This window comes from Ctenopharyngodon idella, chromosome 4 (assembly GCF_019924925.1).
Source record: "Ctenopharyngodon idella isolate HZGC_01 chromosome 4, HZGC01, whole genome shotgun sequence".
In the NCBI taxonomy this organism is placed as follows: domain Eukaryota; kingdom Metazoa; phylum Chordata; class Actinopteri; order Cypriniformes; family Xenocyprididae; genus Ctenopharyngodon; species Ctenopharyngodon idella.
The window spans coordinates 24,096,067-24,119,103 of record NC_067223.1 but is presented as its reverse complement, the minus strand read 5'-3'; the positions used below and the strand labels follow the sequence as shown (position 1 = coordinate 24,119,103).

Here is a 23,037-nt window from a genome sequence, read left to right as displayed (position 1 = left end):
TCACCACGTGAATACTCGTACTCATGTTCTGTGAGGACTTCAAAGTGTAAATAAGTATGTAGTACTGTGTCTGCTGGTGGAAACTTTTTAAATCTTGTAAAAAACATAAAAAAACATCTACTGCTCTGCTCAAAGCAGTATGGACCTGAAATAAACAAAATGTGTTTAAACACACACAAACATATAAAAACATGAATTATGTTATTGTCCTGTGTATATAAATAATATACAGTTATATCAAGTTTAAAGTTACCTGGAGAAGGCCTTTCAAAGTCAGGCAAAGTCAGGCATGAGGGCAAGTCAAGTATGATGTGGTCATTAAAATTATGCAAGCCATTTTTCTATTCTTGATAGTGATAAAACACCACACAGCGGGCAATGCTTACTGTAAGTGGCAACATCTAAAATGTAAAGAAATAATACATCAGAGAACAACACAGCTCAATAGCACACACACATTGAAACTATCTCATCATACCTTCAATTATGCGCCAGTTTGAAAGTATTTTAGCTCTCTTTGTAATAAAAAAAATAGGATCATTGAGGAGGACAACACCTCATCATCTTTGACAGAGATTTTTTTGGGTATTTTCTTTCTGATGATGGTACACGAACATCATCTGGCAGAACAGCGGGTATCCTGTTGTGCTGAAAAATGTAAGATACCATGTTCTTTAGTCTCAGACTTTTCGGTGGATACACAGGTCTCTCATTTGCAAAATCCTCCTCCTCTGACTGGGACAATTTGCTTAGACAATTAGCAAATATTCAACTCAATTCAATTCAACAAAAATTACTTCTAAAATAAATCATTAAAAAATAAAATAGATTTTTTTCCAACTTTGACATTGACTTTTGACTTTGAATATGAACACTGATAGCACATGAACATCACTATTTGAGGTCTGCATTTACATATACAAGACGTATTTTTAGTGTTTACATATTTGCAATATGTCCTTGCAGACAATTTTTCATAATAAATAAAATATAAGATAGCCGGGCTGAGGCAATGAACAGTATTTTAATTTATTTTAAAAGCTTTAAGTCTTAAATAGGAACATAAATGAGGCTTTATGGAGTGTAAACACAATACTAACCTACACACTCTTCTTAAATCTCATTATGTTTATGAGATGGCAGTTCATAATTCATAGACATCGGTACAGTGCTGGCAGACAGCTTCACAAACAACACAATGTGTTTTTTTATGTTTACAAAGGCTACACTAGTATATTCAGTGATGTTTTCTTCCTTTCATTCTTCTGAAAACAAGTCATTGCTTCTGTATTCTTTATGATTGACACTTTCCAAATTCTCAGTAAATGTACACACATGTAATATAGGTATTATATGTAGACATTTTATACCTATTTTGACTCAAATTAATTTTAAATGTTTTAATATTGGTAAAAACACATGGACTCTTGTATGAACTCATACACTCATGTTTGTTGTTATCACATTTGTCACTATTTTAATTATAATACAGGGATGATCTGGTAAAAATAAACAGTACATTTCTACAAGTAGCCGCTCCATTTCTATGCACTTTTGTAATTATAGGCATCAGCGTGTGAACGGGACTTTTATTTTGTTATGCCAACGTCGCGTCATTAGGCTGCGCCGCGCTCCTGCTCCAGTTGTGTTTCGGCTAAAGAAAGGTTTGTTTTTAACAATTTAATCTGTTAAAATCAATAGAAACCGATTAGTGTATTAAACAGTTCTTACAAACGATGCTTAATTACTTATTTATTATTGAGTATAAATATAACATTGTAATGCTTTATGTAACTTCAACGAAGGATATTTTTGTGTAAAGTAAACTTGCGTCTCATTTCGCTCCTTATATCGTGAATCAGTTTATCATAAACACGAATTCGGTCACTGGCGAGTAGTGATGGAGAAACCGAGCTTTTAGTCAGTTGAATCAAATACTTTGCGAAATGATTCAGTGATTCGAAGTGCGTGAATCACGACTCAAACAGTGTAAATGAACGAGAACAACAAACAACATGTGTAATGACAGCTTTTACAAACCAACGGCTAATAAGTGTAATCTTTTAGAAATAATCGAATTCATTACAAAATGTAGATCATAAATGCCTAATATGAAGTGTCTGAATAGTTTGTCTTCGTTTGTTAATTTGCAGCGTTAATTTTGAGTGTGTTTAGTCTAATCAGATCATTTAAGTCCATTAACTCTGACTCTGACTCTCTTACCAGTGCGCTGAACTACTGAACTATCCCTGATTGAGATTTAGTTTAGATTCATTTTAATTATTCTCATCTTAAACAGGACAAACGCAAAGGAAAAACTCCTGGTGAATCAACTGAGATCCACGTGACTATTATAAAGATGGCGTTTATTAAAGAGGAGAGTGAAGACATGAAGATTGCATTTATTAAAGAGGAGAGTGACGACATACAGAGTGTGTTTATTAAAGAGGAAAGTAAAGACATGAAGATTGAAGAAACATTCAGAGTGAAACATGAAGATACTGAGGAACAAACAGGTTGGTTTCATTCTCAAAACTGAACTTCTGGTGTGCTTTATTTTTCTAATAATTCAACGGCCCGGAGTCAATTATTCTGCGTATACTACAGTTATCACACCTCAAAACATTGTTCCGATTATTTAAAGATGTTTGTCAGGTTTTTCTCCTTAAAACACTCTTGTGTGTGGGAATAATTTCTTACGCATCTCATCCCGAGTCTCCGTTGCTAATTCCAGCGTTATTTTAGAGCTGGTAACGGAGACTTGATAGCAGAGTAATGCAGTTATTAAAAAGAGAGATAAAGCGTGTTCAGCACCAGTGTCTACTAATAGTGAAACAATGTTTAACTGCACGTCGCTAGTGAGAAACGTCATGTAGCTTTTAAGTTGTTCAACTATTTTACCGATAAAATCGTTAGAGCAGCGCTAACAACACGCAAGTGACCATACTGTACTGAGTGGGAGAAAGCACAAGGAAGAGATATGTGCTTTTCAATAATAACTAATAAATGCATAATACATAGTAATTTTGTGGCAAAAAAAAACTTGGAAATAATTGGTGATTTTTATCCTATTGTTTACTATTGTGGGCTGTAAAGACCTTTTGAAATAACTGAAATCATTTAGCAAAGTAATATGGAACTGTAATGTGGTCAAGACCTGCCTAGATCTACTTTAGCTGTGCGTTTGCCTGAAAATAATTGCAAGCATTAGAACGACAAAGAGTTCAGTAGGTTCACTCCTATTGCTTATGAATTGAACTGCAACACGCAATATGGCGGAATGCGTCCCGCTTTCTAAGCAAAAGAGCCAGTTGCTGATTGACAAAGTCGTTGCGTCACTGCAGCTGCCGTTACAAGCTCCAGTTCCCATTGAAACCCGAGACTCGCGCTTGGGACTGCACATGCGCATTGACGTGTGTCTAGCCTGAAAAGTATTTTAACGTTACTTGAGCATAAGAAACAACATCTATGGGACAGTTCATGTCTGATTTGCAATATGTAATTTAATTGTGAGTTCTCCAAGCAGTTTTTGAGAAGTCCGGATTCCCCCATTCAAATAGATAGGACTTGTTCTTGGATGCCCAAAATAGCTGCCCGGAGACATTACAAATATGGCCGCCGAGTGAACAGACTTTCCTTGCAAGGGACTTTGAGAATAAGTCATAATTCAGGGACCCAGACTAACATAGGATAAAATTTTAATATTCTACTCTTATTAAATGTAACATTGTTCTTCTGTTCTGACCAACAGCTTCAGTGATTATAGGATGAGCGCTTCATTCATAATTTGAAGACGTTATTTTTCTTGAGACTTTGTGACCAGATAGCCCATGTATGTCTGTAAGATGTCTGTCAAAGAACTCTTGATCTGGAAAACATCTGTTGTGTACAAACATCTGAATTCTGCACTGAATTTGAATGCTTATCACTAGATCTCACAGCGAATTCAAACGTTTTCTTCACTGGATCGCTCGCAGCGCTGTGTAGTAACTGTGTCGCGTGATCAAGATTGGGCCGTGAGCCGATCTCCGAGCTCGTGGCCTCGTATTGATAAACAGTCTGTGCTGCACAGCTCAAGCGAGTAGCATGGTTTTGTTTGCTGTTGGTTGTGGTTGTTTTTTGAGGTGAACTAACCCTTTAATATTTCTGGCCAAATGTCAAAATTTTGATTGTAAGTGCTAAAAAAAAATCTAAATTAGGTGCATTTAATTTTAAACAAGTAAAATGATCAGTCAGTGGGGTAGGAAGAATAATCTTAACGCAAATGAAAACAAGATTATTTTTCTTACCCCATTGGCAGATAATTTGCAAAATAAGAAAAATGCACTTAGACAAGATTAAATACCTTGTTATTTTCCTTCATGTAGATCTTTTGTCAAAGTGATAAAAATGGCATGTCCTTTCATACAGGATCCTGTAGATGAAGAGGATGCATTAATTCGTAGGGCGTTACATTTACGTCAGATTTTTTTTTTTGCCATATTCACGTGCATATTTATATGAGCGGTACCATTTTAAAATAGTAGTTTTCTATATAACATCGGGGATGCAGAGCACATTAGTAAGGCCGCTGTATGCAGAGCGGTAAGGAAAGTGTGCCTCTGTCTCGCACTCTTTCTAAGAATTTTTTTTTGTGTTGTTTCCTGGGCACAAACCCATGACAGCCATCAAAGAGGAGTTTCACAGGATTGCAGGTCAGTAGTGTAGAAATTGTTTTATATAAGGTTAATATGATAAATGACTGTGATGAGGTTCAAAGGGTGGAAGGAAGAAGACAGGGTTGGCGTGACTGGGACTCCAACTTTTCTTAGATACAAACAAAAAAAGTAGCGTTCACTGCGCTTTCAACAACTCAACAATATCACTCAGCATATAACTCCAGCTCTGGCAATAAGTCCTCCAGCGTACAAGCTCCCAGTCAGTCTCTCTCTCCAGTTCCCTTTTCCTGGTGGCTTTTATCCTGTCTCTCCGCACCAATTACTGAAATGAGACACAGGTGTTTGTCATTTGCACTTGACTTACTTACACACCGCTCGTCTCCTGCTGCAGACCTCGCTGAACCACACCCCCCTCGCCACAATGACGTTCACTTGATAACATCTTGCTGTGACCTTTAAAAGTAACCTAATAATTAGAATTTGCTTTAGGATTTCCAATGGTTATAACACAAGTTGTATCAAGTCAGCTCTATAGTAGATTTCAAACAATAAAGAGCTTACCCCTTATTTACACTGAGCGTGTCCGCAGCACGTTGCGGCTCCGACACGGCCACCGGAGTCGATCGCGGCCACTCTAGTCGATGCTTATTTACACCAGCTGCACCATGGCATGTTTCAGAAGCATCCCAGAAGTGGCTTGCCATGCTAAAGATAGGCACCAAGTCTATTTTTGATGGACGTAGCGTCCAAGCTGCACAGCTCAAATACAGAATAAAGTCAAAATAATCATCCTGCGCAGACTCCTGCTCATATTTCACATCTCTAGGAGGCCAGAAATTGACGACAAGACATTTGAAGTTGAAAAACTTGAAAATCCTTTATCCTTGTCGTCTATAACTGGACTTTTAATTAAGTAGGGCAAAGCAATTAAGAAAATTAAACTGGACCAAATATAACCATTAAGCCATTAAAAACACAAAAAAATCAAGGAAAACAACGTTGGACAGACAAATCTCGTGGTCTCGCGAATCCAGCCACTTGGCTTCTGAAATGCTCCTGGTGTGAGCTGACACCACGTAGAGGATGGGACAAAACCTCGCCGGAGCCGTACTGCGCCACAGACGTGTGCAGTGTAAATAAAAGGGTTAGAGTGTTACATTTAAACACACTAGACAGATTCTGCCAGTAGTGGGCACTAGTTCAATGTAAGCAATGATGCACATCTGAGTCTACTAAATGGAGGGAAGTTACAGAGGGAAGGGCTGAAAAATTTGAACTTGAATGCAGTCCTGGAGTACCTCAACAGGACACATTTTAGATGTCTGACATATCCATTTCTGATTGTGAGTCTCTAATAATGAGCTAATGTGTTGGATCTAGAGCAGGGATGTCCAATCCTGTGCCTAGAGTTCTACCTACATGCAGAGTTCAGATCCAACCCTGATTGAACACACCTGTCTGTAATTATCAAGTGCCCCTGACGATCTTAATTCACTGCTTTAGGTGTGTTTGATCAGGGTTGGAGCTGAACTCCGCAGGAAAGGTAGTTCTTCAGGAACACAACATCTAGTGCACAATGTCAGTCCTGGAGAGCCACGGTCCTGCAGAGTTTTGCTCTAACCCTAATCAAAAACACTTGAACAAGCTAATCAAGGTCTTAAGGGTTACTAGAAAGCTACAGGCAGGTGAGTTTTCATCAGGGTTGGATCTGAACTCTGCATGTAGGTAGAACTCTAGGCTCTGCAAAACTCTGCAGGGCTGTGGCTCACCAGGACCGACGTTGGCCACTCCTGATCTAGAGTGTTTATTGAGTTCTTATTCTACTGCATTCTGTCTGTTTGACGCGCACTGGCGCTCATTCATTAAAGTCTGTGAAGTTTATTGGAGCCTGTTGTCAGAAAATGCACACTCGGGTAAGATTATAACTGTAAAATGTAAGTTGTGTGCCAAGGAAAACACATCTCATAAGCATTAATTCTTTCCCTTTCAGAGTTTTTTAAAAAAAATTGCCAGCCACCACCAGCATTTTTGATGATTTTCACAAAACTGTTGGAAAATTCTGTCAAGGGCGGGAAAGCATTGTGTCGTAAATGATCAAAAATCTCATCACTGGGAGGGAAACGGTTAACCATTTTTTCCTAGGTGATAAAGATTTTTGATAGAAGAGTTTTTAAATTAATAAAAAACATGTCTTGAAACAAAAATTAAGGTTGTATCTCACACTAGGCGATCTGAACCTGAGCACGTTTAACCCCCAAAGTCTGGTTCATTTGAATAGTGTGATCGCTCCTTACCATGCCCTGGACTGCTTGAAGAGTTGGGCTCAGGCGCGGTTCGACTGGGCTTGGGTGCGGTACGCATGTATTGAATAGTACGCTTTTCAATTAATTTAATTCACTCGACTATATTTTGGGTTCATATCGGGTCCAGTTCTCACTTTATTGATGAACAGGAATTGTAGTTTGCGATTAAAGCTGCAAATTCCTCCAATGTCAGGTCTCTCCTAACAAGCTGATGATCTTAATCAGAAGTGATAAATAAGGGAGACATACAAAATGGTGGATGCCTTGGACTAGGTTTGAAAACCACTGGTGTATTGAGAATAAGATCTATAGATTGGATGGGCAACTCTGGTCCTGGAAGGCATTGGTCCTGGAATATTGTGCAGAGTTTAGCTCCATCCTTATTCAAACACACCTGTACAATTTAACCCTAAGTCTTCAAGACTGCTTTAAATTACAGGCAAGCATATTTGAATAGGGATGAAACGACTGAAAGACATTGGCCCTCCTGGACCAAAGCTGTCCATCCGTGATCCATAGAATAAGATGGGCATAGAGCATACATGTTGTTGGTTTTGATGCTTTAAATATCTAAATTGTTTTATGTCTATTGCCCTAGACCTGATGGCACTGAAAGAGGCGAGTCATGAACTTAATAAAAGGGAAGAAGAGAAAGAACATTATGATAAACATCATGATTTCATGACTGGAGAAAGATCGACACAGGCTAAAAAGACTTCCTCACAAAAAAGTGTTCAAAAGACAGGAACTAAAAGTTATTTTACCTGCCAACAGTGTGAAAAGAGTTTCACACATAAAGGAAACTTTAAAGTCCACATGAGAGTTCACACTGGAGAGAAGCCTTACACCTGCCAACAATGTGGAAAGAGTTTTAATCAACAAGGAAGCTTTATTATCCACATGAGACGTCACACTGGACAGGGTCTTTTCACTTGCCAACAGTGTGGAAAGAGTTTCGGTGGAAAAGGAAACCTTAAAGTCCACATGAGAATTCACACTGGAGAGAGCCCATTTGTCTGCCAACAGTGTGGAAAGAGTTTCAGACATAAAGGAAGCTTTAACGTCCACATGAGAATTCATACTGGAGAGAAGCCTTACACCTGCCAACAGTGTGGAAGGAGTTTTAATCAACAGGGAAGCCTTATTATCCACATGAGACATCACACTGGACAGAGCCTTTTCACCTGCCAACAGTGTGGAAAGAGTTTTAGACATAAAGGAAACCTTAAAGTCCACATGAGAATTCACACTGGAGAGAAGCCTTACACCTGCCAACAATGCGGAAAAAGTTTTAATCAACAAGGAAGCCTTATTATCCACACAAGACGTCACACTGGACAGGGTCTTTTCACTTGCCAACAGTGTGGAAAGAGTTTTGGTGGAAAAGGAAATCTTAAAGTCCACATGAGAATTCACACTGGAGAGAAGCCTTACACCTGCCAACAGTGTGGAGAGAGTTTTACTCAAAAAGCAAGCCTTAAAGTGCACATGAGACGTCACGCCAGAGAGTGTCCATTCGCCTGCCAACAGTGTGGAAAGAGTTTCATGCTAAAAAAAAACCTCAACAGGCACATGAAAGTTCACTCTGTCGAGAAGCCTTACATTTGCCAACTGTGTGAAATGACTTTCACTGGAAAAGGAGAACTTGACGTCCACATGAGAATTCATGCTGGAGAGAAGCCTGCACTCTGTGCGGGAACGGCTTCACACGGGAATTAATCCTTAGAGATCACATAAATAATATATTTAGTCAGTGTGGAAAGAGTTTCAGATTTAAAGATAACCTTAAGTACCACATGAGGACTCATTAGAGAGAGAACTGTTTTAGATGTCATCAGTGTAGAAAGAGTTCCACAGACAGGAAACACTATGAGAATCGTCTAATAACTCTCACCAGAAAAAAGTTCCCATGTCTTCAGTGTGAGAGAACTTTCCCATATCAAAGAGACCTGAAACGGCATTTAAAAACTCATTCTGGAAACAAATTGCAGTGTTTATCAGTGTGATAAGGTTTAAAGAAGGAGCAATTTCAAAACTCAGTGGGTTTTTCTTTTGTCATCACTTACAGATATACCTGAAAAGTCATGCAGATCTGAGGCTCTGCAATTTAAAACGGCACCAGAAAATATGTATATTTGTGAAATTAGGGTTGACTTTTCATTCAGATTGCAGCTGAATCTGATTTTCCACTCAAGAAATTAAAACTTTTTATTGGCTTTCTTCACCTCTCTATTTTTCAGGCTTTTCATTTCATATTGTGTACATCCACACCTGACCATCTCCTTTCAGATTAAAGCTGCAAATTCCCCAATGTCATCTCTCTCCTAACAAGCTGATGATCTTATTAAGAAGTGATAAATAAGGGAGACATACAAAATGTGGTGGGTCCCTTGGACTAGGTTTGAAAACCACTGGTGTATTGAGAATAAGATCTATAGACGGGATGGGCAACTCTGGTCCTGGAGGGCCACTATTCTGCAGAATTTAGCTCTATCCTTGATCAAACACACCTGCAAAATTTAACCCTAAGTCTTCAGGACTGCTTGAAAATTGCAGGCAGGCGTATTTGATTAGGGATGAAACTTAACTCTGCAAGACTGTGGCCCTCCAGGACCAAAGCTGCCCATCCCTGATCCATAGGATAGGCATATATGTTGTGGTTTTGATTCTTTAAATGTTTAAATTGTTTTATGTCTATTTTTGCCCTAGACATGATGACACTGAATGGCACTCTTAATGAAAGTGAAGAAGAGAAAGACCATTGTGATAAACATCATTTAACAACTGGAGAAAGATCAACACAGGCTAAAAAGACTTCCTCACAAAAAAGAACTCACACTCAAAAGAAGGCTTTCACCTGCCAACAGTGTGGAAAGAGTTTCAGACATAAAGGAAGCCTTAAAGTCCACATGAGAATTCACACTGGAGAGAAACCTTACACCTGCCAACAGTGTGGAAAGAGTTTTAATCAACAAGGAAGCCTTATAATCCACATGAGACGTCACACTGGACAGGGCGTTTTCACCTGCAAACAGTGTGGGAAGAGTTTCGGTGGAAAAGGAAACCTTAAAGTCCACATGATAATTCACACTGGAGAGAGTCCGTTCGCCTGCCAACAGTGTGGAAAGAGTTTCAATCGAAAAGAAAACCTTAACAGGCACATGAGAGTTCACACTGGAGAGAAGCCTTTCACCTGCCAACAGTGTGGAACAAGTTTTGCTGAAAAAGGAAACCTTAAAGACCACATGGGAATACACACTGGGGATAGCTCTTTCACCTGCCAACAGTGTGGAAAGAGTTTCAGGCATAAAGGAAACTTTAAAGTCCACATGAGAGTTCACACTGGAGAGAAACCTTACACCTGCCAACAGTGTAGAAAGAGTTTCATTTACAAAGTAAGCCTTATAGCCCACATGAGAAGTCACACTAGACAGGGCGTTTTCACCTGCCAACAGTGTGGAGAGAGTTTCAGTGAAAAAGGAAGCCTTAAAACCCACATGAGAATTCACACTGGAGAGAAGCCTTTCACCTGCCAACAGTGTGGAAAGAGTTTCACTCGAAAAGAGAACCTCAACAGGCACATGAGAGTTCACACTGTAGTGAAGCCTTACATCTGCAGACCCTGTGGAATGAGTTTCACTGGAAAAGGAAAACTTGAGGTCCACATGAGAGTTCATGCTGGAGAGAAGCCTTACACCTGCACTTTGTGCGGGAACGGCTTCACACGGGAACTAAGCCTTAGGGAACACATGAATATCCACACTGGAGAAAAGCCATTTACATGTGATCAGTGTGGAAAGAGCTTCAGACGTAAATTGACCCTTAATTATCACATGAGAATTCACACTGGAGAGAAGCCATTCATATGTAGTCAGTGTGGAAAGAGTTTTAGATTTAAAGATAACCTTAAGTACCACATGAGGACTCATTAGAGAGAGAACTGTTTAGATGTCGTCAGTGTGGAAGGAGTTTCACAGACAGGAAACACTATACGAATCATTGTATATAGTAACTCGCACAAGAGAGAAGTTCCCATGTCTTCAGTGTGAGAAGACTTTCCCATATCAAAGAGACCTGAAACGGCATTTGCAAACTCATTCTGGAAAGAAACTGCAGTGATTATCAGCATGACAAGGTTTAAAGAAGGAGCAATTTCAAAACTCAATGGGTTTTTCTTTTGTCATCACTTACAGATACACCTGAAAAGTCATGCAGATCTGAGGCTCTGCAATTTAAAACGGCACCAGAAAATATGTATCTTTGTGAAATTAGGGTTGGCTTTTCATTCACATTGCAGCTGAATCTGATTTTCCACACAAAAAAATTATTAAAACTTATTTTCTCATATCTATTTTTCAGCCTTTTCATTTCTTACTGTGTACATCCACACCTGACCATCTCATTTGTGATTAAAGCTGCAAATTCCTCCAATGTCAGCTCTCTCCTAACAAACTGATAGATAAGGGAGACATACAAAATGTGCAGTGGTGGGTCCCTTGAAGTAGGTTTGAAAACCGCTGGTGTATTGAGAATAAGATATGTAGATGGGATGGGCAACTCGGGTTCTGGAAGGCCAATATTCTGCAGAATTTAGCTCCATCCTTGATAAAACACACCTGTAAAATGTAACCCAACCCCAAAATTTAACCCTAACTTCACTCTGCTAGACTGTGGCCCTCCAGGACCAAAGTTGCCCATCCCTGATCCATAGGACAGGATAGGGTATAGAGCATACATGTTGTTGGTTCTGATGCCTTAAATGTCTAAATTGTTTTATGTCTATTTTTGACCTAGACCTGATGGGACTGAAAGAGGCGAGTCATGAACTTAATGAACGGAAAGATCATTATGATAAACATCATGATTTCATGACTGGAGAAAGATTGACACAGGCTAAAAAGACTTCCTCACAAAAAAGAGCTCAAAAGTCAGGAACTAAAAGTTATTTCACCTGCCAACAGTGTGGAAAGAGTTTCAGACATAAAGGAAACCTTAAAGTCCACATGAGAATTCACACTGGAGAGAAGCCTTACACCTGCCAACAATGTGGAAAGAGTTTTAATCAACAAGGAAGCCTTAAAGTCCACATGAGACGTCACACTGGACAGGGCGTTTTCACCTGCCAACAGTGTGGAAAGAGTTTGAGTGGAAAAGGAAACCTTAAAGTCCACATGAGAATTCACACTGGAGAGAGTCCATTCGCCTGCCAACAGTGTGGAAAGAGTTTCACTCAAAAAGAAAACCTCAACAGGCACATGAGAGTTCACACTGTAATGAAGCCTTACATCTGCAAACTGTGTGGAATAAGTTTCACTGGAAAAGGAAAACTTGATGTCCACACGAGAGTTCACAATGGAGAAAAGCATTACACCTGCACTCTGTGCGGGAACAGCTTCACACGGGAACTAAGCCTTAGGGAACACATGAATATCCACACTGGAGAAAAGCCATTTACATGTGATCAGTGTGGAAAGAGCTTCAGACGTAAATTGACCCTTAATTACCACATGAGAATTCACACTGGAGAGAAGCCATTCATATGTAGTCAGTGTGGAAAGAGTTTCAGATTTAAAGATAACCTTAAGTGTCACATGAGGATTCACTCGAGAGAGAACTGTTTAAGTTGACATTGTACCTGAATCTGATTTTCCACTCAAAAAAAAAAAAAAAAAAAAAAAAAAAAAATTAAAACTTATTTCCACCTCTAGTTTTCAGATTTATTGTGTTCATTCACACCTGACCATCTCCTTTGCTTTTGTCACCTTCCTCCTGTATTTTTTGTTTCTCGGTAGAGACTCTTATTTAGATATATTTTCTGTTCTTTTGTTTCAGTTCATGTTTCTTGTGTCTATTAGGGTCTATAGTAACTAATCATGTTTATATGATTTCAGCTGTCTTGTTTAGTTCCTTTTTTAACCCTTTATATTTATGATATATGATGGCACCAGTGTGTTTGTCGGCATGCCGTCGGGCTTTGGAGTTTCTTTGTTTGTTAATGTACATTTTGTACCTGTTCAGCTTTTGGCACTTTTTTGCTAAATGGTAACTCCATGTTGTTACGATCATCAAACTCTTGTTAGCATTCGGATGTCTTTATCGGCATTGGGCCCTCGGGACTCCGGTCCTTGTGGCTTCACTCATCCTGCGTTTTTACTTTAGGTTCTTATGGCAACATTGTTTCCAGCAAAAGAAGAAAAATGTTAGAAATGTGGATCTCCCTGCTTACAACTGGTATTAAGATGCATTTTAGTCGATTGGATCATAAGTAGACGAGGGAGACAGATAACTGTTTACACCTGGTGTTTTAGTCAGTCTCTTTTTTTCCCACTTTCGACACATCTGTCCTGATTTCTTCAAGGGGAGGGTCTATGAGCAGGTAAATTCTTTAGGTATTCTAAAAGCTTTAAGTCTAAAACAGGAACATAAATGAGGCTTTATGGAGTGTAAACACAATACTAACCTACACTTCTTAAATCTCATGTTTATGAGATGGCAGTTCATAATTCATAGACATCGGTAGAGTTCTGGCAGACAGCTTCACAAACAACACAATGTGTTTTTCTTTTATGCATTTATAAAGGCTACGCTCGTATTATATTCAGTGATGTCTTTTAACTTCCTTTTATTCTTCTGAAAACAGGTCATTGCTTCTGAATTCTTTTTGACACTTTCCAAATTCTCAGTAAATGTACACACCTATGAAATATAGATATTTGGTGATTATTTCTTTTTCTCCCTTTTTGATTTTCTCTAAACAGGAGCCACCATCAAACCTGACAAACATATAAAAGAGAATATAAGAGAACCAAAAGTGTATTTTAAGAGCCATCCACATTGCAGAATTTGAATCACTACATAGGCAACAACTCACACAAATAACCCTTGACATTGAAGATTTGACTTGCTATTGATTTCATTAAAAATCTGTTGAATTTTACATTTTTAATTGGACTGATACTGTTAGCAATAATTTTTTAAATTACATTTATACTTGTATTGCATTTACTTGTACTGATTATTGAAAGATATTTTTTTATATACATTTTATACCTATTTTTGACTCAACTTTATATGTCCACATTTTTAATATTGGTAAGTACATTTCTGTGCACTTCTGTGATTGTAGACAGCAGAGTGTGAACTGGACTTTTATTTTGGTGTCGCGACATGGCGTCATTAGGCTGCGCCGCGCTCCTGCTCCTGTTGTGATTCGGCTAAAGAAAGGTTTGTTTTAATAATTTAATCTTTTAAAAATCAAAAGAAACTTAAGTGTTTTACAGACGATGCGAAATTTATTTATTTTTAAATTGAATATAGCATTGTAATGCTTTATTTAACTTTAATGAATGATATTTTGTGTAAAGTAAACTTTCGCTCAGTATATCGTGAATCAGTTTATCATAAACGCGAATTCGGTCACTGGCGAGCAGTGATGGAGAAACCGAGCTTTTAGTGAGTTGAATCAAATACTTGGCGAAATGATTCAGTGATTCGAAGTGCGTGAATCACGACTCGTGCTGCTCAAACAGTGTAAATGAACGACAACAACAAACAACATGTGTAATGACAACTTTAACAAACCAACTGCAAATGTTTTCATTGAAGTGTAATTATCTAAATGTAATCTAATTCATTAAATACCAAATGTAGATCATGCCTAATATGAAGTGCCTGTATAGTTTGTTCTTTTAGTCTAATCAGGTCATTTAAGTCCATTAACTCTCACTCTGACTTCATTTTTCTTTCTGTTAATTATTCTCATCTTAAACAGGACAAACACACAGAAAAACTCCTAGTGAAGCGACTGAGACCCACGTGACTATTATAAAGATGGCGTTTATTAAAGAGGAGATCGAAGACATAAAGATTGAAGAAACATTCAGAATGAAACATGAAAATACTGAGGAACAAACAAAGATTGAGTTTATTAAAGAGGATAATGAAGACATGAAGATTGAAGAAACATTCAGAGTGAAACATGAAGATACTGAGGAACAAACAGGTTGGTTTCATTCTCAAAACTGAACTTCTGATGTGCTTTATTTTTCTAATAATTAAACGGCCCAGATCAATTTTTTCACTTATAAAATGGTTACCACACCTCAAAACATTGTTCAGCTGATGTATTTTTAAGGTTTTTGTCCTTAAAACACTCTAATTTCTTACGCATCTAATCCCAAGCTTCTGTTGCTAATTCCAAAATGTCATTTTAGAGCTAGTAATGAAGGCTTGATAGCCACTGATAGCAGAGTAATGTCAGTCATTAAAGGGTTAGTTCACCCAAAAATGAATTTTTTGTAATTATTACTCACCCTCATGTCGTTCTAAACCCGTAAGACCTTTGTTCATCTTCAGAACACAAATTAAGAGATTTTTTTTGAAACCCAAGACTATCCCCCATAGAAAGCAATGTAATTACCTTCATTCAAGGTCCAGAGAAGTAGTGAAGACATTGTTAAAATAGTCAACATGACTACAGTGGTTCAACCTTAATGTTATGAAGCGACGGGAATACTTTTTGTCCACAAAACAAAAACAATGACATTATTCAACATTTTCTTCTTTTCCCTGTCATTCTCCTACGCTGTTGACGCTGTAGAAACATTGCAGCGCTTCTGGGTTCTACATCAGAATGCTGGCTCATTATTGGCTGACGTAGATGCGTGTACACGACATCTGATTAACGTCTTAGAAAAAGCAGTTTTTCACACATTCTTACAAAATGCCTTTAAGATATTAATGATTAAGTCTATTTAACATCTGGCAGAAAACGTTTAAGAGACATATTGCAGATGTAAATGCAGACCTCAAATAGACGTCTCCGTGATGTACATGTGCTGTCAGTGTTAATACTTCAGTAAAAAAAGGTGTCAAAGTTGGACATGGTCAAAGGATAATTAAGAAATTAATTGAAAAATGCAACTACAATTGCCTGTGACAGACTATTACGGTGTCTTTTGTAACTGGCATTGAGCTGTTACTCTGTGTTAAATCCTGTAGAACAGTCATTAACAAAAAGCCACATTTGTGTGGCAGTGTCCGGGTTTTACACTGGATTAATTAATAAAGCAGAGTAGTGACACGTAACCTGGCAAGTATCTTCATTCACCAACTTGCAACACAGACCACCTTGCTAAAACACATATGTGGGAGATGTGGAATGGATAAAAATATCTCAAAAAATAAAAGAGGACTTGAATAAGCCCATTAATGGCATGTTTGAGTCATGCTCTTAACGAACTATGTTTTATTTTCTCTTTCCATATTATGAATAATAAATGTGTATCATTTTAATTTGCTTGTTACACAATGGAGCCTAACTTATTTTAATTATTTGACGTAGCCAACTTTTACTCTCAGAATTATTCCTTGGCATCCTCACTAAACTAAATTTTTTTTATTATTGTTTGCGTGCTGGAGGTATGCTATTACGTCGTGTGCAGAGTGATGTTAACATTTAACCTAGCTGGTGAGAGAAAACGGCACTATCAAAGAGTCTAAAGTGGAAAGTTGTCAGTGAAAATAGGACATACAAAGAAGAATGGAAAGGCAAATATGCATTCATCCTACCTAGTTTTGTGAATGCAAGGCTGGTGTCTTATCTCCAATGAAGTTATCGCTGTTTTCAAAGAATATAACAGACACCGGACGCGAGCAGCACGACGCTACAAAAGATAATAGAACCCATTATAACACATATAACACAACACATTCCCGACAGTAAACGGATTCCCCATTCTATTTCTGACGTAGTCCAAATGCTTTGCAACGGTCGGTTTGTCGCGTTTAGTGTAGACAGCGTTTAGCTGTTGCGGCACGGCGCGTCTGGTGTAGACACGGTGATAATATTAGACGGCACCAAGAAGATCTATTTCAGAACCAGCAGCTATCAAAATAATCTGGCTGCGGGTGCGGGGCAGATATTTTTGCTGGCGGGCCACCTATTGCCGACCACTGTATTAAGGAGTGGAAATGGCTAATAAACCAAAGTGGTCCTCTGCCAACATCTACTGGCAATTTTATGTCTCTTTTGTTTTGCTACATCTTGATACTTTTAGTTTTTACAAATTGGGGCAATCTCTGATAGATGAACAACTAATGTTTTTGGTCATCATATTAAAAACATTTAACTATATAATATTTAGATCTTTAAAGTGCTGGAAAAAGTATGAAGCTTTTGAAAATCCTTAAAGTGCTTGAATTTCACTCTACGAACCCTGAAATGAATAATGTCAAGTCAAGTCAAGTCACCTTTATTTATATAGCGCTTTTTACAATGCAGATTGTGGCAAAGCAGCCTTACAGTGATAACTGGTATATAATTTTGGCTGCACAGCAGCTCTTAAAGAAAATGGTATCAATGCAGGCAGATGCAAAGCACTGTTGAATATCAAATGTCAAGTGTCCCCAACTAAGCAAGCCAAAGGCGACAGTGGCAAGGAACCCAAACTCCAACAGGTGACATCAGGTGGCAAACAGGTGGCAAATAGGTGTTAAAAAGGAGAAAAAAACCTTGGGAGAAACCAGGCTTAGTCAGGGGGCCAGTTCTCCTCTGGCGAACAGTGCTTTTTACGATTCAGGTAGCTATCATAAGCCCGATAGGATCGCAACATTCAAAGTATTTATTCCAGTTCAGTCCAGTTGAGGATCGTATTCATCACGCCGGTATGGACAGGTTTGTTGAGGAACTGTGCCACTGGCTGTTGTGTCGATGAGGCCTTCACAATGGATGATCTAGTTGACTCAATCTCTGCTGACACTTCAGGGCTGCGTTGTGGTCGTGTCAATGTCCAGGTCCTCGATCTCACCTGGATACGGCCTGGATCCGGTTGACTACGGTAAACCTCGGGATAAACAGAAAGACTAATATTAGCGTAGATGCCATTCTTCTTCTGATGTAACGAGTACATCTGGTGTTATAGGAAGTGTTCCCGGTTCCGGCTGACCTAATTTATGCAGCCTAATAATCCTTTAACGGATTTGAAAATATAAATTGATAATGTGTTATGTGTATGCCAGGTTAAAGAGATGTGTTTTTAGTCTAGATTTAAACTGACAGAGTGTGTCTGCTTCCCGAACAATGCTAGGAAGATTGTTCCAGAGTTTAGGTGCCAAATAGGAGAAGGATCTACCGCCTGCAGTTGATTTTGATATTCTAGGTATTATCAGCTGGCCTGAATTCTGAGATCGCAATAGACGTGAAGGACTATAATGCTTTAAGAACTTGCTCAGGTACTGGGGAGCTAAACCATTTAGTGCTTTGTAAGTAATCAGCAAGATTTTAAAATCTATACGATGTTTAACAGGAAGCCAATGCAGTGTTGACAGAACTGGGCTAATATGGTCATACTTCCTGGTTCTAGTAAGAACTCTAGCTGCTGCATTTTGTACGAGCTGTAGTTTATTTATCAGGCGAGCAGAACAACCACCCAGTAGAGCGTTACAGTAATCTAGCCTTGAGGTCATGAACGCATGAACTAACTGTTCTGCATTTGTCATTGAGAGCATATGTCGTAGTTTAGATATATTTTTAAGATGGAAGAATGCGGTTTTACAGATGCTAGAAACATGGCCTTCAAATGAAAGATTGGTATCAAAGAGCACACCCAGGTTCCTAACTGACGACGAAGACTTAACAGAGCAGCCATCAAGTGTTAGACAATATTCTAGGTTATTACGTGAAGAAGTTTTTAGTTCAAAAATGAGAATCTCTGGTTTTTTTCTGAATTTAGTAGTAGGAAATTACTGGTCATCCAATTTTTTATATCAGCTATGCATTCTGTTAATTTTGTGAATTGGTAAGTTTCGTCAGGACTCGAAGAAATATAGAGCTGAGTATCATCAGCGTAACAGTGAAAACTAACGCCATGCTTCCTTATGATATCTCCCAAGGGTAGCATGTACAGAGTGAAAAGCATGTAGTTAACCGTGCCGGAGCATGGAACAGCTACTACTTTTGTGTGTACTGCTGTCATCATTACGACAGCAAACATCTTCTATTACTACTTGAATAGTACACTTTTAATTAATTTAATTCACTCTAGTGTATTTTAAGTTTATAACTGGTCGGGATCTTAACCAGATGAGATAAGAGAGACATACAAAATGTGCAGTGGTGGGTCCCTTGGACTAGGTTTGAAAACCACTGGTGTATTGAGAATAAGATATGTAGACGGGATGGGCAACTCTGGTCCTGGAGGGCCACTATTCTGCGGAATTTAGCTCCATCCTTGATCAAACACACCTGCAAAATTTAACCCTAAGTCTTCAGGACTGCTTGAAAATTACAGGCAGGTGTATTTGATTAGGGATGAAACTTAACTCTGCCAGACTGTGGCACTCCAGGACCAAAGCTGCCCATCCCTGATCCATAGAATAGGATAGGGTATAGAGCATACATGTTTTGGTTTTGATGCTTTAAATGTCTAAATTGTTTTATGTCTATTTTTGCCCTAGACCTGGTGGCACTGAAAGAGGCGAGTCCTAAACTTAACGAAATGAAAGAAGAGAAAGACCATTATGATAAACATTTCACTACTGGAGAAAGATCAACACAGGCTAAAAAGACTTCCTCACTAAAAAGAGCTCGAAAGACAGGAACTAAAGGTTGTTTCACCTGCCAACAGTGTGGAAAGAGTTTCACACATAAAGGAAACTTTAATGTCCACATGAGAATTCACACTGGAGAGAAGGCTTACACCTGCCAACAGTGTGGAAAGAGTTTCAGACGTAAAGGAAACTTTAATGTCCACATGAGAATTCACACTGGAGAGAAGGCTTTCACCTGCCAACAGTGTGGAAAGAGTTTTACTCAAAAAGGAAGCCTTAAAGTCCACATGAGACGTCACACTGGACAGGGCGTTTTCATCTGCCAACAGTGTGGAAAGAGTTTCGGTGGAAAAGGAAACCTTAAAGTCCACATGAGAATTCACACTGGAGAGAGCCCTTTCGCCTGCCAACAGTGTGGAAAGGGTTTCAGACATAAAGGAAACCTTAAAGTCCACATGAGATCTCACACTGGAGAGAAACCTTACACCTGCCAACAGTGTGGAATAAGTTTCACTCAACAAGGAAGCTTTAAAGTCCACATGATAATTCATACTGGAGAGAGCTCTTTCACCTGCCAACAGTGTGGAAAGAGTTTCAATCGAAAAGAAAACCTTAACAGGCACATGAGAAGTCATACTGGAGAGAAGCCTTATGCCTGCCAACAGTGTGGAAAGAGTTTTGCTGAAAAAGGAAACCTTAAAGAGCACATGGGAATTCACACTGGAGATGGCTCTTTCACCTGCCAACAGTGTGGAAAGAGTTTCAGACAAAAAGGAAACCTTAAAGTCCACATGAGAATTCACACTGGAGAGAAACCTTACACCTGCCAACACTGTAGAAAGAGTTTCAATTACAAAGTAAGCCTTACAGCCCACATGAGAATTCACACTGGACAGAGCCTTTTCACCTGCCAACAGTGTGGAAAGAGTTTTAGTGGAAAAGGAAACCTTAAAGTACACATGAGAATTCACACTGGAGAGAGCCCATTCGCCTGCCAACAGTGTGGAAAGAGTTTCAGACATAAAGGAAACCTTAAAGTCCACATGAGATCTCACACTGGAGAGAAGCCATTTATATGTAGTCAGTGTGGAAAGAGTTTTAGATTTAAAGATAACCTTAAGTACCACATGAGGACTCATTAGAGAGAGAACTGTTTTAGATGTCATCGGTGAAAGAGTTTTACAGACAGGAAACACTATAAGAATCATGTAATAACTCACACCAGAGAGAAGCTCCCATGTCTTCAGTGTGAGAAGACTTTCCCATATCAAAGAGACATGAAACGGCATTTGCAAACTCATTCTGGAAACAAATTGCAGTGTTTATCAGTGTGATAAGGTTTAAAGAAGGAGCAAATTCAAAAATCAATGGGTTTTTCTTTTGTCATCACTTACAGATACACCTGAAAAGTCATGCAGATCTGAGGCTCTGCAATTTAAAACGGCACCAGAAAATATGTATCTTTGTGAAATTAGGGTTATATTCACATTGCAGCTGAATCTGATTTTCCACTCAAAAAATTAACTTATTTTCACCTCTCTAATTTTCAGGCTATTCAATTCTTATTGTGTTCATCCACACCTGACCATCTCCTTTGCTTTTGTCACCTTCCTCCTGTATTTTTTGTTTCTCGGTAGAGACTCTTATTTAGATATATTTTCTGTTCTTTTGTTTCAGTTCACATTTCTTGTGTCTATTAGGGTCTGTAGTTACTAATCATGTTTATATGGTTTCAGCTTAGTTTCCACTTGTGTCTTGTGTAGGAAACTTTTTCCTCGTCGAAGCAGAGACCAGGAGACGTTGGGATATCTTTCAAGCAGAAGTTACTCTTTATTGAGAAACGTGCTGTGGGTCGCTGTAGTCATCCAAGTCCAACCAAGGCAGTGTACTTGGTAGTTCATATACATTCAAGGGGGAGGGATACATAGAGTAGAGGTGGAGACAATCTAAACAAAGCATGCAAATGCAGTGCAGGAATCAGCCCATTCCCTACATTTCCCAGCCATGATCTAATCAACATAACGGTGTCATTCAAATGCATAGGTGCTAATCCAATCAGTCTGGCAGTACTGCCCATACCTTTACATTATCATAGAGACAAAGGCACAGCTGTGCTTTGAGCTTGTTCTGCCAAATGGTTAGGAAGTGTGTGAATTTCACAGACACCTGGGCTGCCTGCCTTGATCTCCTTAGAATGTCATTATCTTTACCTCAGAATGTAAAACACAATGTATAGAAAGTTTTCAGTTCATATACTATTACATTGGAACCTAGATATAACATAGTACAAATTTGTAATCCCACAGTTCCCCCTTTGAGAGTTCTAATAACTCTCACAAAATACAAATTTAGACACTTAAAAGTTTCATTCTTGTAACCTATGATCGTTACAGGCACATAACACTTGCTCTGTGTTGATTGTCTTTAGTGACGAATGGCATGTTGACACAGAAACAAACATGCAGCTAGGGCCCTTGTCGTTATTACGGGTAATAGTCTTTTCTGGTTGGAACAGTCATTTCCTTGTTATGGACGTGGGTCATTTGTTGGATGAAACACTTGATACTGTGGACGCACAGATAGTACACCAGTAGGAAAAACAATAGCAGAATTGCTATTTCCTTGATCCACAGCCAGGGTTTACCTAACAGGTTTCCAAACCATGAAGAGTTGTCTTCAGTCATCTGGTGTAATTTTGCTGAAAGATCAAGAATGTCTTGTTGGATTTTGTTCAAGTTCTCTGTTGGATCCATTAACCCGGTACAGCACTCAGGTCCGATAATGGTGCATGCTCCCCCTTGCGTTGCAAGAATGTAATCCAAGGCCACTCTGTTCTGTAAGATCATTATCTTGTGTGAAGCGAGAGTGTCCGTGATGTTACCCAGGGCCAAAGCCGTATCATTGGCCAGTTTCTGTACAGAATTCGATAAGCTTCTGACTTGATCAAGGGCCTGCATGACACCATAAGACGGGATTAATGCTCCAAGAGTTCTTGACCACCATGTTTGTGCACAAGTGAGTCCTGGAATGCAGCCATCTTCGTTGTTTGTGGTAGGAGCTGAATTATGTAGATGTGGGGAATTTTTAAAGGTGGTATCTTCTGTTATTAGGACTGGAGTGGATTTCAAGTTTTCTCTGACTGCAGGTAGGGCATAGACTAAGGTGCACCTGCCATTAAACTTGACCGGAAGTACACTATATATTGAGGTTCCACATAGCCAAAACATGCCGGTTGGGGGGGGGATCCTGCACCATTGGTTCACATTAAATAGCTTAGATAATGAGCGAGTCTGCCTAATACATACTTCCACATCCTCATTCTTTTGTCGTGTGGATGATGAAATTTCTGTCTTCAGTGACATTCCCATTTTAATTATGAAACTGCATGCAGCACTGGGAATTTTTCCCAAGTCTTTAGAATCTGAGGATAGATATTCAACACACCAACTAAATGTCATTGGTAAGAGTAAGTCTGTCATAACAGGTGTGGTTGACGTCAAATTGCAGGACCTTGAACCTGGAATGCA

At 38.9% G+C, this 23,037-nt stretch overlaps 1 protein-coding gene and 1 pseudogene across 1 annotated transcript; both read left to right on the top strand.

The window, feature by feature from the left end:
• The first annotated feature begins 1,593 nt into the window (after positions 1-1,593).
• On the top strand, positions 1,594-20,791 carry LOC127511156 (gastrula zinc finger protein XlCGF57.1-like; annotated as a pseudogene).
• LOC127511186 (gastrula zinc finger protein XlCGF57.1-like) lies at positions 8,909-12,668 on the top strand. Its single transcript, XM_051891876.1, has 3 exons — positions 8,909-9,342; positions 9,671-11,462; positions 11,756-12,668. Exon 2 carries the CDS (start codon positions 9,673-9,675, stop codon positions 10,891-10,893), a length of 1,221 nt encoding a protein of 406 aa, XP_051747836.1. The 5' UTR covers positions 8,909-9,342; positions 9,671-9,672; the 3' UTR covers positions 10,894-11,462; positions 11,756-12,668.
• Positions 20,792-23,037: the final 2,246 nt, after the last annotated feature.

Coding starts and splice junctions, on each gene's coding strand:
- LOC127511186 (XM_051891876.1), top strand. CDS start 9,673: ATGATGACACTGAATGGCACTCTTAATGAAAGTGAAGAAGAGAAAGAC.